This window comes from Capsaspora owczarzaki (assembly GCF_000151315.2).
Source record: "Capsaspora owczarzaki ATCC 30864 unplaced genomic scaffold supercont2.7, whole genome shotgun sequence".
In the NCBI taxonomy this organism is placed as follows: domain Eukaryota; class Filasterea; order Ministeriida; family Capsasporidae; genus Capsaspora; species Capsaspora owczarzaki.
In genome coordinates, this window is record NW_011887298.1 from 673,233 (window position 1) to 690,761 (window position 17,529).

The window sequence follows — 17,529 nt, forward strand, 5'->3', positions numbered from 1 at the left end:
TTTGCGACATCACACAACCAATTGGGGTTTGGAGGGATGTGCATTTCATTCCCCTTCTGTGTAAGCCTGTTGTCGTTCAACTAAAACCAAAAAAAAAAAAAAAAAAAAAATCTGTTTCGATGTTGGCTTTTTTAGTCCGTTCATGCGTTTTTGTCGCGCACTGGGAGGTCGCTGCCCCCACGCATGGACTGTTCGACTTGCCTTGTTGGAACGCAGGCCCGTGCGTCCGAGCACCATCCGCGACCGATCGCAGGTCGCAACGCAATGGAAAAGTCGCAGCGATCTCGCAAAAAAAAAAAAAAAAAAAAAAAAACTCGTGCTCAATGATCACAAACCACGGGTTACTCCCCCTGCACGGAACGGGGGGGAGTGTGTCGGATGCTGCGTGCGTTCGGTGCACTGGGTGGCAGCATGCGCGTGTCCTCCGTTGGACGAGAGCTCCTGGTCCGATTGCACAATCACAAATCACAAAATCAAACCAACAACAAAAAAAAAAAAAAAAAAAAAAAAGGGAAAACCGAGATCTCGCGTCGCTGAACGGATTTCTTACTTCCTCTCAAAGTGCTGTTGAAGCGAGACGTGTGGTTTTGGGGTTGGTGAATTCAGAGTGTCACCGCGGTAGTGTTGGTGCAGTCCGTGGCTGGAGGACCAAAACGAACGATTTGAAAACGGACGATGATGGCTGTGATTGAATGAATAGATTGGAACAGTTGACGCGGCGCCACATCACTTTCACCGCTCACCCTATTGCTGCTTCTATTGCTGCTTGGGAAAACGAGGGGGGGGGGGGTTTGCTCGTTCGCAGATATGGTGGTGTTTGTGTGCAATACGGCTGCTTTGTGTGTGGCTTTTCGTTGGCTGATCGCGTTTTGCGTTTTCCTCAAATCTGATCGACAGGAATCTTCTACTACTGTTTCCGGTTTCAGGCAAAATGGTACGGTGCATGCGTTGTGGATTACATGTGCTCTGCGTTGCGTCGAATCATGCATACTGATCGTAAACCCTTTTTTGCTCGTTTCGGTTTTGCTGTGCAGTCGCAAAGTCAAGTTTCTACCAACGTCGGCTCCTCCACCTCCCGCCCCGGCGGCTCCACCCCTCGCAGCGCTGCCAGCGGCATTGTCCGTCAGCGGTATGTATTTTTTTCTTGGCTTTGGGATGGGCCGCTCGCTTGCACAACAGAAGAGCTCACTTTGGCCAATCTCCTGTTTTTGTGTTCGTTTTTGTGTTCGTTTTTTGTGTTTGTTCAGCCGCACTGGTGGTGCCTCGACTTCCCGAGCTGCCCCCTCGACTGGCTCTACTGGATTTCTCGGCTTTTCCATGGACGATGCTCCTGGAATCAAAGTGTACGTTCCTTGCTCTGCTTTCTCTTTTGTTCAGTGAGACTGATTTTCTGTCTGGAGGCAACTTCCGTCACTTACACTCTTTCTTCTGCGTGTGTGTGTGTGTGTGTGTGTGTGTCTTTCATTGGGATGTTGAATGGCAGTGGCCCGGTCACCGCACTCGTGTCCAGTGCAGTATTTATTGCAGCCGTCTTGCTCATGCACATTGGATCACGCATGTTCTAGTGCTTGATGTCTGCCGCCCTGCCCTCATACCTTCCGCCTCTGCTATCACTCGCTGTCTGGTTCCGCCTACTGTCTAGAAAATAAACACATGAAAGTTTTCATTTTTTGTTCTGTTGCTTTGGTCATTGGTTGTTGCATCGCAAGGGTTTTTTGGGTTGAACATTCAGCGTTTTGTGCTTGTTGTCTCGATGCAGCTCCACGTCCAAGTGGCACTTTGACCATTGTCATGGTACACACACAATGATTGCTTTTTTTTTTCTTTTCTTTTTTCTTTTTTTTTTTTTTTTTTTTTTTTGGATGATGGTTCATCAGTCATCATTCAATTTATTTCCACTTTCTCGAATGGCATCGTTGCTGCTCGGAGCGCGGCAGGATGGCCTTCAAGCACTGCTGCTGTCGACTGCCGCCGAGCTTGCCCGCGGCACCAGCGATGCACGCACGCTGAGCCATCCCGACGCGTGAGTGGAAAGCGGGGAGGGGTTGCGGTAGTGATTCATCTGTCCCCGAATCTTGATCACTCTCTCCCTCTCTCTCTTCCCCCCCCCGTGCTCGTCTTGTCAAGCCAAACTCTGCCTCTGTGCTGCACAGAGTGTGTTTGAGCGCAGTCCTGCAACTTTTGGCGACCGGTGGCCGGTGTACCTTTTTGAACGTTCCCCGCATTCGCTGTCACGCACAACCAGCCATCCCCCAATCTCACTCACTCACTCACCCACCGCATCCCATTGCAACACGACCATGTTCACTTTTGCTCATTCTACTGCTGTTCATGCGTCTCCCTTGGTTTCTGGGGCGGTGATGTCGAAAATCTCACTCTGGCTCACTCAATGGATTCGCAATCTTCCTCATCACAGACTGTGGGACGCACTCACTGCGCTGTTGCACGAGTGCCGATCGTCCAAGCATCTCAAAGACAAGAATGCAACCGCCTTTGTTGCCCAGGGTGAGTTGAAGCCGAGGTTGAACAAAGTCACTCGAGCTTGTTGTCACCCCGCCCCCAGGTGATCTGTTGCACCAGCGGTCCGTGCCACACACTCACTCTTGGATTTGTTGTGGTCGTCAATGCCTTGGAAATGCGTCAGCCCGTGACCAGATCGAGCAGATTGCCAAACTCAGGCCCAACGCATCTGACTTTGACACATTGAAAGTCATTGGCAAAGGTGCCTTTGGTCAGGTCTCGTTGGTCAAGGTAACTGACGATGATGCAGATTGCAAGCGTCTATTTTCGTGTTGATAGTGCTTTCGTTCCACCAGGACTGAATGGATGCCAATGTTGCAACAACTCTCACCCTCTCTCAGTGCAAGCTGAACGGCAACACGTATGCCATGAAAAAGCTCAACAAGGCCGAAATGCTGCGTCAGCGCGAAACGGCGTTCTTCAAAGAGGAGCGAGATGTTCTTGTCGCAGCCTCCTCGCGCTGGATTTCGTCCATTCTCTGCTCGTTCCAAGACGGTATGTCAACACCAGAGTTCGCGGTTGTTGGAGGAGGTGTCAAGTTGAACCAGACCTGATTTTGCTCGCTTCTCTTCTCGCCCCCGCACACTCACTCACTCAATTTGTTGCTCTTGCAGATTACTTTTTGTACCTCGTCCTGGAGTACATTCCTGGCGGCGACATGGCGACTCTGTTGCTCAAGCGAGACGCGCTCAAAGAGTCGGAAGTGCGCTTTTACATTGCCGAGACGGTGCTGGCGATCGAGGCAGTGCACCGTGCTGGGTATGCGCATCGTGACATCAAGCCTGATAATTTGCTGATTGACCGTCAAGGAGTAAGTGTGGGGGAGTGGTTTCGTCTGGTGTTTTTTTTTTGGGGGGGGGGTGGTTTTTTTGTTTGTTTGTTTTGTGCTCGATTTCCGTTTCTCACACTGCTGAACTGCTCAAACCCCAGCACATCAAGTTGGTCGACTTTGGCTCGTGCCAAAAACTCAACGCTAACGGCAAAATCAAGTCCTCGACAGCGGTGGGCACGCCTGATTACATTTCGCCAGAAGTTTTGACTTCCACCGACGGCGACAAGGAGTACGGTCCGGAATGTGACTGGTGGTCTCTGGGAATCTGCATGTACGAGTTTCTGTTTGGAACCCCGCCGTTTTACGACGATACCCTGCTCGGCACATACGGTAAAATCATGAAACACGCCCACAGCTTGAAGATTCCAAAGCAGAACGACGACGGCGACGACATTTCCCCGGAGGCGACAAGTTTGCTCCACGCGCTGCTGTGCGCACCTGGTGACCGCTTGCGGAATGCCACTGAAATCAAGCAGCACCCGTTCTTTGCTGACGTCGACTGGGCGACCTTGTCGTCGTCCACCGCGCCCCTCGTTCCAGAGCTCGCAGACGATGCAGACACTCGCCATTTTGATGACATGAGCGACGATGAGGATCAGCCTGCTCCTTCGCCTTACAGTGTGGCCGCTCGGCGTCAGTCCCGTGGTGCTCGTGACGACATTTCTGCTTTTGGCTTTCAGCTGCCATTTGTCGGGTATTCGTTTACGCCCGAGCTGGTGGAAAGCCTCCAACAAAGTGCTGCTGCCAGTGGTGCCGGCACTGCTGTTGCTGCTGCTGCTGCTGCTTCTTCTTCTTTTTCTTCTTCTTCTGCGGTAGCGAGTGGAGAAGCGGCGGAGGCGGCTGCGCCTCGCGTGTCGTCGGCCAACTCGCTTGCCGTTGAGGCCGACGCAATCAAACAGGCTTTTGTCAAGGCGCAGGAAAACCTGACGCTCTCGACCAAAATTCGCGACGACCTGACCCAAGAAGTTGGTGCTCTGCGTCTGCGGTTGAACATGGAGCGTGCGGCACAGATTGCCTCCAACCGACATTTGCAGGCATCGCAGTCGCGGCTGGAGGAGCAGGCGGCTGCGTTGAAGCGCGCCGACGCCGAACGCAATCTCTTCAAAACCCAGACCGAGCAGCTCGAGCAGGACGCCACCAAGCTGGCTCATGACAACCAGGCGCTGCGCGAACAGCTTGCTGCCGCACAGAACAAGAACGCCGAAATCACCGCCCACAACCAGGACAACTTGAACATGTCCGAGGAGCAGCTCGCCAAACTCAAGGCCGACGTCGAGGAGGCTCACCAGCGATCGCGGTCGTTCGCCACGCACTTTGAGCAAGAGCGTGCCCTCACCCAGGCGGCTCAGCAAGAAGCCCGAAAGCTCGACCACAAAATTGCCACCTTGGAGTTTGCTCTGGAAGAGCGCGAAGCGCTGCTCAATGAGACCAAGAATGCTCGTGCTGCGCTGCAGTCGCAGGTGGATGCGCTTGTGTCGCAGCTGGCCGAGCAGCAAGCCCATCTGGAGACCCAGTCCCACGCCAAGGCGCAGCTGGAAGGCCAGCAAACGGTCATGAAGGATCGTGTGAGCAACCTCGAGTCTGAGCAAGCCATCAATCACAAGCAAATTCAGGCGCTGCTGGGTGCGTTGCAGGCTCGTGAAACCGAGTTGGACACGGCCAAGACGGCCTTGATGACTGCAGCACACGCTATGCGGCAGGTGCAACAACACCGCGCGGCAACTGCGGCGGCGGCGGCGGCTGCCGCTGCCAACGCCACCGTCTCGCCTGCCGCTGAAGAGCAAATCTCGCAACTCAAACAAGCTCTGCTCAAGGCCGAGTCTGACTTGGACGAGGCGCGCTGGAAGAACAACAAACTGAAGAAGGATCGCGTGCAGAACATGAAGCAGCTCGAGCAAGACCTCGAGAATGAAATTCAGCAGCGCGCAGAGACGGACAAGGTTTTGGTTCAGATCAAGGACAGCCTGCATACCAGCGAGCAGAACGTGCAGAAGTGGCAGGCCAAGTCGGTGCGTCTTGAAGAGCAGCTTCAAGCAGTGCAGGAACAGCTTCAAGACTTGCGTCAGCAACAAGCGATCGGCAACGCGAAACGCCCAAGTCGCAAGTCCGCTGGCAAGGAAGGCAGCGTGGCCACGTCTGGTGCTGCCAGTGAGTCCAGCTCCGGTCTTCTCAACCGTGTGTCTGTCATTGCCGGAAGTACCATCAGCAAGATGATCAAGCGGGATAACTCGACAGATCACGCCTCCGTCTCGAGGCAAAGCTCTGTTGGGGAGGCTCCTCTGATGAAGCAACCCTCTGTGGCCGAGACGTTGGCCAAGCAAAACTCGTTCAACAGCGAGTCGAAAACCCCGCCAGCCTCCAGGACATCTGGCGTGGTGACGTCGCCTGTCGCTTCTCCTCCCACCTCACGGCGACAATCGGAAGATTTTGTTGGTCTTCCTTCTGTTGCTCACGCCGCCGAAGGAGATGCCGAGAATGCCGCGGCAGAGTCGCCACATGCCACGTTCCTGGACGGCTGGATCAGTGTTCCCAAACCCAAAGGTATCCGGCAAGGCTGGGACAGACGCTGGGCCCGATTGAACACGGCCAAGCAATACTTGCATTTGTATCGGCTGCCCGACTCTGCCACCGCCTTCCAGGAAGACGTTGCAGTGCTTGATCGATCTGTTGACTTGAGGTAAGAGGCATTTGCTCTCGATAGCGGGAGTGTGGTGGTGGGTTTTGACTGACTTTGAAAAAAACCCAAAACACAAAAATGTATGTTTGTTGTATTGCAGCTTTGGCACGTCGTTTGTGCGAAACATTTCTGCAGAAGAAAGCCATCATGCCGCCTCAAAGCACAAGGCATTGATCTTCCAGCTCTGTGTGTCGGTGCCGATTCAGAATGCTCGTGAATCGTTGCGCCAGTCTTCCACTCAGTGGTACACGCAGCCTGAGAAGCAAGCTGTCTCTCAAGGTCCGCCAGTGGTCAGTGTGTCAGCATCCAATACTGGCGCCGTGTTCTTTACGCCCGAGCATGTTCGCAATCTCGAAACGTTGCTCTTCCTGGCCAGTGATCAGAATGACAAGGCTCGCTGGATGATGTCTCTTGATGCGAACGCCGCCCCACATGAGGTATGCTTCGAGCTGAGAGTGTTGCTAGTTCATTTGCAGACGTTGTCTCATGTGTGTTTTGCTGTTTGGTTTGTGTGCTTAGGACATGAGCGGCATGCTGAGTGACGACGAGTGAAACAGCACCGAAAGTGCTGGATGTTTTATTTTTATGCTGTGGTTTTTGTCGTTCATGTACGGTCTGTTGTTTGTGTTGCAATGGCTTTAATTTTTGACCTTGTCAGATGTTATGGCTCGAAGATAGTACATTGTCGTTGTTTTGCTGAATCTTTTGGTGATGCTGCTCAAGTTCCCGTTGCCCGAAGCCAATAGCTCTAAAGCACTTCCTGGGTGTCATGTATCGTATTCATTCACAAATCCGGTGTTGACAGGCTCAGCACGGAAAGTGAAAAGACCGAATTTTTTCAAAAATTCGGTGTTGTTCAACTTGCGAATGCTTGGGTTTGGCTTGTTTCTTTCAATCGTAGTATGCAATATATGTTGTTTGCAGTGCATAGTTGTGGAAAATGGACGGCGGGGACTGTCCTGGAACGCGAAACGATGAGGAGGGGAATTGGCTGGCGGTCCATTGCGATCGGCGCTCCTCCTTGCTACTGCTCCCCAGGCCATGTCAACGCGCGCCTTTGCATGTCCAGTGACGTGATACAGTTGTCACGCGTTGTTTCTGATGCGGGGGCGGTCGGGGACGGTCGCACAGACGCAGGAAAGCGCTGTTGACACAACTTCGCACCCACCACTCATTGACTGCACCAGTGCGCCAATTCTTCACTCAAGATATCTCTCATTCTAGCTACAAATACAATTGATACACTATTCACACGTATTCAAATGCCATGGAATCATGATGAAGTGCTTTGGAGTTGGAAGCAGCTCTGGGCATGGCCAACTTGGTGCAGTTCCAGACTCCTGTCAGCGGGCAGACAGCGCTTGCGATGGCGACGTCTGTCTGTAGCGTCAGCCATACTTGTAACCAGTCATGGATCCGCTTCAACGGCGGCTGCGCACTGGGGTGCAGATACAGCCACGCCAATCTTGAGACGTAAAAACAGAAGTGAGCTCAAATCGGTCACTTCCCTTACTTGTACCGCTGGCAGTCTTGCGGCACTCGGTCCTCGCTGCACACCAATGCGTGTCAAAAATCATTCAAATGTAATACAAGTGAGCGCTGACGTCAAGCGTGCGGTGTGCGCCGAAAAACGAGCGTTGATCGGTTGTAGCGTTGTTTGTCGCGATGGGTGTCACTTCCGCGAGCTTGATACCGGCCTGTGACAAAAATTGTGAAGGGTGGTGATTAGCGCATTCATTGTCGTGCAGTTATGCTCAAATAATGTCGCTGCAGTTCCAGTCCAGTGGCAGTAACAACATGGAAACATACTGTTCAAAGAACGCCTGCGGCCAACTTCATTTTTCGTGAATGCTCGCTTCAAAATGACAGAAACCGCGCCCTGCACATCAGAGTACAACATGGCGTTAGGACGACCGCTCAATCCAGTATTATTCAAAGCAGCGAGCGGGGCAAAAGGGGCCAATGCAGCGACAGGACAGGCGATAACACGAAGCGAGTGAGTTTGTCCTCACCGTTTGCGTGTCTTTTCGCGGTGTTTCGTGCTTCTTTTCTCGACTTGTAGTATTCTGAGATATTATGACATATTGTCCAATCGAGATACGCGCGATTGGAGCAGGATGAGAAAGTGTAGTTTCATGCCTGCGATCGAAACCCATTTTTTTCATTTTTTTTTTACCGTCTAAAGCTTTATTAAGAATAACAAAGAAAAAAGAACGTAGGAAGGATATGAGACAGTTGAATGTCGTCATAACGCACACCAGTGAAGGCATGCGGGGAGAGTGCTCAAGAGCTCACGGAGGAGCTCGAACAGATTTTTTTTTTTTTACCGTCTAAAGCTTTATTAAGAATAACAAAGAAAAAAGAACGTAGGATATGAGACAGTTGAATGTCGTCATAACGCACACCAGTGAAGGCATGCGGGGAGAGTGCTCAAGAGCTCACGGAGGAACTCGAACAGATGATCAGCCGGGCTGACAATGGAAGGATCAGGCATTCCCCACCTATACACCACGAAAGACATGTTGCTAGCCAACACGGTTCACAAACAAGTAGACGGCTGGCAGGCGGTGGGACAGCACTCTGTCGTAAGGAGCGACAATTCAGAAACGGTCAACCGCTTTACACACGATTCGCGGGTACTAGGTGTACGCGAGGGCAAACAGTTGTGTGGAAAGACGTTCATTGTACCGGATTTCAAAAGCCTTTCCCCACCTGCTTTCGAAGGGGGGATGCTCTTGCTCATCAGTATGGAGAGGGGCGGCGCCAAAGTCGTCGCCGTCGTCGTCAGTCCTCCAGGGATTGGGGAGGGGTTTGGTAGAGTGCTCGAGGCGCGCTGCCAGTGTGATGAGGTACCGAAAGCGGAGGACCGCGTCGGCGGGGGTGAACACTGTGTTGTCGAACTTGGCAGTGCAGCGCAGCTTCCAGAGAGTCCAACGGGCAGTGTGCATGACGATGGTGAGACAAGCGAGTGCTTCGTCTTTCATCAAGGCGTGGTAGCGTTTGTTCTTGATAGGGCCAAAGAGCCATTGCGAACGCTGTCTAGGGAACCAGGGGCCTTGCGCGTGGCTGAACAGCGTTTCGGCCTCGCGCCAGACCGCCACAGCGTTCAGGATGGTCGCGATAGTGGTTGTTGAACTGGCTTATGCGTTGTATCAGCTGGGTTTGTTCACTTTCTTGCCTGGCTTTGGCTCGAGAGGACCGAAGATTGACTACTTCAAAGAATACAACCTGGCAATGCAGAATTTGAATCGCGGAACGGATAGGGAGCGGGAGAGAGCAGAAAAAGTGCGTTCTGTGCAAGGGTTGGTGCCAATCCCGAAAGTGACGACCCAACCGGAAACGCTGAATGCAGGCGAACAGCATTGGGAATCACTCAGCCTTCTGAGTGCCGGGAGACCAACGTCGGCACTGCTCGTGCGACCCCACAACAAGCGTTGATCCTCGAGTGGCTCGGCAGTACGTTTCGCGATTGTGAGCGGAGCAAAAAGAAAAAGGAGCAAAAAGCGCTCCTTTGCCCATGTCCCGCGAAACAAAAAGAGGTTTTTTTTTTGAAAATGCTCTTGATTGTTCGGATTTTATCCATTTCGAGTAAAGAACCCCGAAGGAGGGCTTGTGCTTGTCAATCAGTAATCGAGATGAGCGAAAGTTTTTTTTAGTTTGTGCTGATCAATCAGTCCTTTTGATTTGATTACAATGACAGCGATCGCTGTGGGAGACTGCTTTGAACAACCGTTCCGCGCCTTCAACAACAGAGAACTTGATTTAACTGAAGGCTGCCCCTTTGGCATCGTCTTGCGTGTGTATACACACGATGTGGTGATGGTGTTTGCAACTGAGCTTGGTTGGGATCCCGAACAAGACGGAGCTGTCACAAACGTTATGGTCCACAAGTCACCCAGCGAGCACTTCACCGTATCCGTGTGCCCGCTGCTTGTCTACACAAGAGACAAACGAACCCTTGCTGGGCAGCCGGTTGGACGTGTTCACGACGTTTCGAGCCTAATTCCGCCACGACCAACTCGAAGGCTGTTGGTGCGGTCTCTGTGCTGCCCGCACGTTGACTCCAACATCACAGACCAACGCCCATGTGTGCAGGTCAGCCCCGTTTGCCAACGCAGCAACTTTGCGCTGTGCCTGATGATTACCACTGGTGCTCAAGGCGCGACCTCCGAGCATCTCGTGAATATCGACGAGCTTGGTTGGGAACAACGCACCAAAGCTGTGATCGGATCTCTCCATACCTACCGCCTCTTCTGCGCCTATGTTGATCCCTCTCAACCAGTTCTTGGTACTCTTGATGGAGAGCTGGTAGCCGCCAGGCTTGACTGGTGAGTGAACTTAACATAACTTGACTGAAGTTTGTGACGCATTTGTTTTTGAGTGCTTTACAACTCCCTTCCCTCGACTATTTGCATTGTTACCCCCGTGTATCGTACGTCAATCTTGTTCATAACAATAAACTGTATTGGATTATGTTGTCACTGCAGTTGTACATGCACTGCACAGGTAACGAACACAGGTCAAAGTGTGCACCATTTTTTTAAAAAGATTTCGTTTTTTTCGGTTTTTTGATGACGACATTCGAACAGCCATGTCCGACAACATCACCATCTACTGAACCCACTCTTCGAGTGGAGGCAGTGAATCCCATTTCACATCAATGTCATGGCAAATGGGCAAGGGGTCTTCGGGGCGGGGTGTCCAGGTCGGACCGTCACACGTCCGCCGTGGAGCATCAGCTGGTAGAACATCACGCAGCCGCCTCCTTGCTGGCACGCGTGCGTGCTTTGAAGAAGAGCAAGGGCCGCACAGGATAGCTTCATCAGCTGGGCAGCAAGACGACGCAGACGACATGATACAGGACGTTGAAGTTGCACTCGAGCACTGTAAAAAAAAAAAAAAAATAGGAATAAGGCTTTTCCTAATCGAAAATTAGGAACCGAATCGAAAAAACCTAATCGAAAATTAAGAAACTGACGTCATCCTGAGCAAAAGGCGAAAGAAGTTTTTTTTTTGTGTGTGTTTGGTTTTGGTTTGACGATGCAACAACAGTGGCAACACGCTGGACATGGGGCAAAGGGCAACGTTGTTTTGAAGAAAACAAAGTGAAGATGAAAAGAAAAAAGAAAAGCGATAAAGGAGACCAAGAAAGCAAATTCTGACGTCGAGCTATCGCCATCTTCTCGCTCTGCTGAGGCACCGAATTTTGAACCAACAAAATGATATGTGAGACTCCGATTCCCACGGGTTGGGGCTTAGAGCTATTGGCCAGGTAACGTCGATTGATTGATACAAAATGCGCAATGACAACTATCCAAAAGCATCCCAATACACCAGAATATGCAAAAATCCTCATTAACTACCACGCCGGCTGGACGGACGCAAACTTGGGTCCTGACATGATATGTGAGACTCCGATTCCCACGGGTTGGGGCTTAGAGCTATTGGCCAGGTAACGTCGATTGATTGATACAAAATGCGCAATGACAACTATCCAAAAGCATCCAAATACACCAGAATATGCTAAATCCTCATTAACTACCACCGGCTAACCTCGCCGGCTGGACGGACGCAAACTCGGGTCCTGACACTTATGTGAGACTCCGATTCCCACGGGTTGGGGCTTAGAGCTATTGGCCAGGTAACGTCGATTGATTGATACAAAATGCGCAATGACAACTATCCAAAAGCATCCAAATACACCAGAATATGCTAAATCCTCATTAACTACCACCGGCTAACCTCGCCGGCTGGACGGACGCAAACTCGGGTCCTGACATGATAAATTCGGTTTTTCCGAATTTTGACCGAATTTTGGTCCGAAATCCGGAAACAAATTTCCACTGTGTAATGCGGTCGAAGCTGAGGGTTTTCAGTTTTTGTAGTTGCTGGATTTTAATTTTACGATTTGCCGCGATTTTTGTTCGTTTTTGCGAAATAACCAATTTCATCAACAACTCGCAACAAAAACAGAATCGCAATGGCACAGGACACACACTATTACAACAGTTTCAAGATTTACAAGACCTGGGTAGGGGTAGCAGCTCCTTTGTTGCCATGCAACTTTTGACAACCGATTCTCACCAATACCGCACTCATATCCTCCCACTCCCAAAGTTGGCATGAACCAAAACATATTTACGACATGATACGAAGCAACGGAAGGGCTCCGAAGCAGTATGCATTCCGTAGTGCGGCTGGCAAATCAGGCGATGAGTTGGTTTCCATTCACATTCGTTTTCCCCTTGGTCTTCAGTGTTCCAATGACGAATCAAAGAAAATAGAATTTTAAAAAAATGATATCGCAGTGTATTTGAAGTTAGGATAACAAAGGGTACTGGTCGGGCTTAAAAGGGTGCGGGGTCAAAAATGCACCAGGTCTAACAGTGAAGGCCGTAACGAGAAAAACAAGGATCCAAGGGAACAATGGTTGATGACGAAAAAGCAGAGCAACAGTGTGTCCAGTGCGCACAATCGAAAGCAGGAGCTGAACCAGAACAAAACCAGAGAAAACCAGTTCTCTGCCATTTCCGTTCAAAAAAGGGGGCTCCATCCTCCGAAGCAGACACGCCACACAAAATCCCATCAGCAACCAAACACCCACCGGAAACAACACAAACATCTCGACTCCAACACAGCAGCCAGGAACAGCAGCACTATTGTTGGGGCATGCCATCAGCAAGAGTCATGATTAGCTGATGCAACCATCGAGTGGTTGTGGGGTCGGCCTTGAGAACATTGGCAAACGTGTTATCGCGCAGCGGTTCTGGTAGGCATTGCCGAAGGGCTTCGCGAGCTCGGGGATTCTCGCTGAGGCGTAGATAGCACCGGACGACGTGCTTGATCAGTCGACCGGACGGTTCCTTAACGAGCCCATGAACCATCTTGCCAAGAATAGTAGCAACGTGGAAGAATCGATCCGGCGTCTGGCAGATGTACTGCAACCCAATGTCGTCGAGGAGAATCTTCTGTACTATGAAGGTGGCCACTGTCTTGGACAATTCGGTGCCTTGCTCCATAATTCGCAAGCACAGCGGGATGATTTCGGTCGTGAGCAAGAACTGAATCACATCCGAGTCGTCCGTTTTCACCAAGGCACCGATAACGCCAAGCGACGTCAAGCGCAAATAATCAAACGCTCGCCCCTTGGACACCGTATTGAGAAAAGGATAGAGGAAAAATGGGATATGCGCCGTCAAGAACAGGGCGCGCGTTTCGGCATGGGACGCAACGCACTGCAGCAATGCAAGGGCGTTGCAAACTCGGTTGGATGTACTCGCAGTTAGAGCTGGGGGCATTAACAGCGGGTAGACGGACACAATTTCTTGAATAAGGATTGCCATAGTTCCTGGTTTTTGTTGGTGTCGTCAGCAAGCATCAAGAAGAAGCAGAAGAAGAAGAGGAAGAAAAAGAACGATGAGCAAAAACCACACACGGAAAGGATGAGGTGGGTGGATGCCAACATGGATGATTATTTGGTGCGTACCGAACGAATGCCACAAAACAGGAGCCAGGTCAGGGAACATTTCACGTTTTTTGCTAAGTTCCAAAAGCGCATTTTCACGCTGGACGCAACCAATGCACAGTGACAGAGGATGGACGGCAAGTGAGAGAGAGGGAGGGAAGGCAAGCTAGCAGACTGGGACAACTTTCAACCTCCAAAAAACACACTCACTTGGTCTGGGTTTATCAATTCGAGCACGAGCATGTTCATGGCATCCTTCTCGCCAAAGCCACCAGCGGGAGCCGTCGTTGGTAGACCATACGCGGGACCTGGACACGCAAAAGAGTGAGTCAGTGAGCTGTTGAGCATTGAAGTGGCGTTGTGTAGCCGCTGTTCTCGACCAAATGTTCAACAGCGCCACACATCCAGTGTGCATTGCATCAAGGTCGATACATCCTCTCCCCCCCACACAACTCGGGTGTGGAGGCCTGGTGCAGAGTGGAGAGTAGGACAATACTCAAGAAAAAGCCCGTTTACCTGCCATGCCCATGAGCAGCGGATTGCCCACTGCGTTGGAGCCAGCAGCAGCACCTGCAGCCGAGACAGCGCCTGATCCAGCCTGCTGCTGCTGCTGCTGCTGCCCCTGTTGCTGCTGGGGCGGGACGATCGGGCCGACGACGCCGGCGCCTGACTGTGCAGCTTGGGTTTGCTGCCCGCCCTGCTGCTGCCCTCCTTGCTGCCCTTGCCCTTGGAGATGCTGTGTGACGAGACGAAAAGCCGTTGGTGTTAAAGGAAACAAGGAAAACGAACACGAGACCGAAAAGTGAGTCGAAAGAAAAGGCGAGCTTCCAATGCAAAAGAGAACAAACAGGGAACAAAAGAAAGTACAGATCGCAAAAAAAAAAAAAAAAAAAAAAAAAAAAAAAAAAAAAAAAAAAAGCGCGAAAAGTTTGAAACCTGAAAGAAAGAAAAAGGGTTTACAGTTTTGAGAGAAGGGTTTACAGTTCAAGAGCAAAAGAGGAGGGGGGAAAGTAGAAGAAGGAACGACGGGATATTGATGGGAATGGATTCAGAAGCGCAGCAAGAAAAGAAAAGAAAAAAAAAACGAACGATCGTAACGTACAAACATTGGGAGAGAACAGAACGGAGAGAAGGAAAAGCAGAAAAAAAAAAAAGACTGAGTTTGGATTTTGGCTGAGCTTTGGTTGAAAAAGGAAAAAGATCAAAATGTGTCAACGAAACGGGGGACATGCACTTGAATCGATGCGTTGATAATTGAAGAAAGAAAACAGGCAGATCAACTCGTCGAAGGGGGGGGGGAGCTAGTCGCATTGACATTGAAAAGGAACAGCCAGATCAGCTCATTGACGAACAACAACCAGATCGACTCAAAAAATTCCGCAATGGATGCTCAATAAGAATACTTTGCTAACAAATCACAAAAAAAACCCGGCTCACATCACGCCAGCTCGTGGAAATACTCGCTCACGGTGTGCTCGTACATAACTCGACCACTCTCATCCTTGTGGAGAAGGTCGTAGCACACGTCGCAAAAGTAACAGGGCGTCTCGAGGGCGAGCCGGTCGTTGTAGGTGGCGAGTTTGGCGGGAAGAATGTCGCACACCAGGCACTTGCGCGTTTTGACGCGCGATTGGAAGGTTTGCTTGGGAAAGAGCCGAGCGTCAGACCCGTCTGTGGGAAGATGGATGATGCGCATATCGCGCACCGTGATGACGTGCTCGCAGTCTCCCTGGTGGCAGTAGAGGTAGGGCTGGCCAAGTCGGATGGTCAAATCTTCAAATCGGACATCGTGCATTGAGGCGGCCGCAAAGTTTCCTAGTCCCGTATGTGTCGCGCGCATCTTGCCCGGTTCGTTAATCCAGTCCAGCACCGATCTTGAATAATCAACGGCGGCTGGATCCCGCATGTCATTGAAAAAGACCCCCTCGATGAAAAAGTACGACGAAGGTCGAGTTTGGCCTCCGCCCACAACGTCAGAAGGGCAATACAGCTTGTCTCTGAGTGCGGTTAGGCGCTGGCTGCCTAACACCACAAACTCCGACATGCGAGCTGCCCGCCCTCCGTGGTACATTGAAATGGACAGGACTGCTTCTGGTCGTGTGATGAGTTCTGGTTGTGTATCTGTCTCTTCGCGCTGCATCATGCAAAATCACGACGCGTCAGTTTCGGGGAGCTATCCAATGTATACTTTCCCCCCCCCCCACTCACCTTTGGAGGCATATAGTAGTTGTTCTCTTTTGAAAGTCGCGGCACGGCTAGGGACTCTCTGTTGAATCACGGCAAGAGATGAGCAATCCATGCACTGTCAGACTGTCAGGCACGCGGTTTCGCACCTTAGTGTCGTGCACTGCATATCGCTTGGGATTTCGGTCGCGTCAAACATGTCTCGGACTGCAGGCAACTCGGGATTCTAGAGCACAAGTGACCGGCAAGGTGAGCAACCCAGAGCACAGAAGACGCGTCCATTTGCACACCACATACCTTAAGAAGGCTCATGCTACCACAACCCAGCAACAAGCAAACAAACAAACCAGCACACACACTTCGGGTGAGTCAACTCTGAAAAGAATAGCGTCAAAAGCACTCGATCCAATCCGCAACACAAAATCTCAAACCTGCAAGCCGAGGCTATTTCGGCCAATCGCTCAGCTGAAACCTGGGACTTGAGCGTAACTCTTGACTCCACCGCACCACCAATCAGAGCACTGTAGGAATTGAGAAACGTCCGGACTGAGATGTGCGGAGTCGGGTTGGAGCTCGATCCAGCGCCTCCGGAGCTTGTGGAGCCAATCGCGCCGGATCCAAGAACACCGCCGAGCATAGAGCTACTTGAGGTCGAAGCACCGGCGGAGGCCGTTGTTGCGCCATACGTGCAATTGGGCGGCGGGATCGCTGGCGCGTGGCCGTACGAGGTGCCGACACGCGAGCGCACTGCCCGTGGTGGCCTTGGAGCTGTCACAAGCGACGTGACAATCCCAGCTAGATTGCCAGCTGGAGCGCCGCTGGAAGCAGGGCTGGCTGGAGCCGAGGCCGAGGACGACGCTGCCGCCGCCAACGTACTCGCAGTAGTTGGGCGGCCAGTTCGTCGCGGCGTCGGCTGCTGGACAGGCAGCGGTGCTGCAAACACAGCAGTCGTTGTTGTGTTGGGCTGGTGTGATGCATCCATGGCTTCCATGGCGGGATGAGTGGGTGGAAGTTGACTGCTTGGTGTGTTTTTGTTCCTCGTGGAAACTGGTCTCAGTCGATACGAATAGTTAGCAAAAAGTACGAATAACAGAAGAGGAGTGGAGTGATGCTGATAGTGTGAAATTGCGGCAGTGGAAAGCACTGCACAGAGGAGACGGCGCGAGAATGGAAACATCAACCTCAACAACCGGACAGATTTACTTCAAAGGCAACAATAAGGAGGGTGCTTCGAATTCCGAACAAAACCTATTTCGGTGACGCTTCGACATCCGCCCCTTGTTTCGATACTAATACATACTACATGGTTTAGTGATACTATGGCGAGTCAGAGGGGTCGATCGTATGTGCCGGGTCGGCAGGGCGCCGGTCGTCTGCTGGACATGCATTACGCCCAACAAAGCTGAGCAGATTGGTTTTTCATGAAAACCAAGTCAGAGCATCACCCTCGCGATACTCGTCCAAAGCGCGGTTTTTTGCGATCTCGAAGGAAGCTTCGACCGGGTTCGAGAAAAAGGCGGGAAGATTCACAAGAAAATCGCAATGAGCCTGCAAAGTGACACTTGGGCTGCGTTCGCACCACCAATGTTGTGCAAGTCGAGTCAAGTCGATCAGACATAGAGTAGACACGTCGCGGACACCAGCGTCTCGAAGCGCAGCTCGTGCGAAGACTGGATTTTGGTTGATTGGCATCAATCGAGGACACCGCGGGAAGTTGCCCGGCGTCGTACTGGCTCTGCATCTTGGTCAAAGTGGGGAGTAGTACTCTGTGATCCCGCTTGGATGCGCGAAAGATCAGCTTGGGAGGCGTGTCTGTCAACGCCAACAAAGAACAACAGCTGAGAACAAACA

General features: G+C 51.5%; 5 protein-coding genes across 5 annotated transcripts; 3 read left to right on the forward strand and 2 right to left on the reverse strand.

Moving 5' to 3' along the window:
* Nucleotides 1–38: 38 nt before the first annotated feature.
* CAOG_04704 (hypothetical protein) lies at nucleotides 39–1,666 on the forward strand. The gene is made up of 5 exons (XM_004347401.2): nucleotides 39–60; nucleotides 898–934; nucleotides 1,035–1,129; nucleotides 1,248–1,343; nucleotides 1,484–1,666. The coding sequence occupies exons 2-5, from the start codon at nucleotides 932–934 to the stop codon at nucleotides 1,563–1,565; spliced, it is 276 nt and encodes a 91-aa protein (XP_004347451.1). The 5' UTR covers nucleotides 39–60; nucleotides 898–931; the 3' UTR covers nucleotides 1,566–1,666.
* A 220-nt stretch (nucleotides 1,667–1,886) lies between these two features.
* On the forward strand, nucleotides 1,887–6,759 carry CAOG_04705 (Rock1 protein). The gene is made up of 8 exons (XM_004347402.2): nucleotides 1,887–2,023; nucleotides 2,417–2,505; nucleotides 2,645–2,751; nucleotides 2,862–3,015; nucleotides 3,135–3,331; nucleotides 3,451–6,029; nucleotides 6,130–6,466; nucleotides 6,549–6,759. The coding sequence occupies exons 1-8, from the start codon at nucleotides 1,908–1,910 to the stop codon at nucleotides 6,579–6,581; spliced, it is 3,612 nt and encodes a 1,203-aa protein (XP_004347452.2). The 5' UTR covers nucleotides 1,887–1,907; the 3' UTR covers nucleotides 6,582–6,759.
* A 2,963-nt stretch (nucleotides 6,760–9,722) lies between these two features.
* CAOG_04706 (hypothetical protein) lies at nucleotides 9,723–10,846 on the forward strand (the record flags this gene model as incomplete). The annotated part of the gene is made up of 2 exons (XM_004347403.1): nucleotides 9,723–10,357; nucleotides 10,735–10,846. 2 exons carry the CDS (start codon nucleotides 9,723–9,725, stop codon nucleotides 10,844–10,846), a joined length of 747 nt encoding a protein of 248 aa, XP_004347453.1.
* A 1,476-nt stretch (nucleotides 10,847–12,322) lies between these two features.
* On the reverse strand, nucleotides 12,323–14,634 carry CAOG_04707 (cell differentiation protein Rcd1). Its single transcript, XM_004347404.2, has 5 exons — nucleotides 14,597–14,634; nucleotides 14,011–14,230; nucleotides 13,705–13,802; nucleotides 13,516–13,594; nucleotides 12,323–13,377 (listed from the first exon to the last, which is right to left on the reverse strand). The coding sequence occupies exons 1-5, from the start codon at nucleotides 14,600–14,602 to the stop codon at nucleotides 12,686–12,688; spliced, it is 1,095 nt and encodes a 364-aa protein (XP_004347454.2). The 5' UTR covers nucleotides 14,603–14,634; the 3' UTR covers nucleotides 12,323–12,685.
* Nucleotides 14,635–14,863: 229 nt separating this feature from the next.
* Nucleotides 14,864–16,784, reverse strand: CAOG_04708 (hypothetical protein). Its single transcript, XM_004347405.2, has 5 exons — nucleotides 16,110–16,784; nucleotides 15,976–15,991; nucleotides 15,828–15,904; nucleotides 15,703–15,760; nucleotides 14,864–15,628 (listed from the first exon to the last, which is right to left on the reverse strand). The coding sequence occupies exons 1-5, from the start codon at nucleotides 16,667–16,669 to the stop codon at nucleotides 14,933–14,935; spliced, it is 1,407 nt and encodes a 468-aa protein (XP_004347455.1). The 5' UTR covers nucleotides 16,670–16,784; the 3' UTR covers nucleotides 14,864–14,932.
* Between the last annotated feature and the right edge of the window lie 745 nt (nucleotides 16,785–17,529).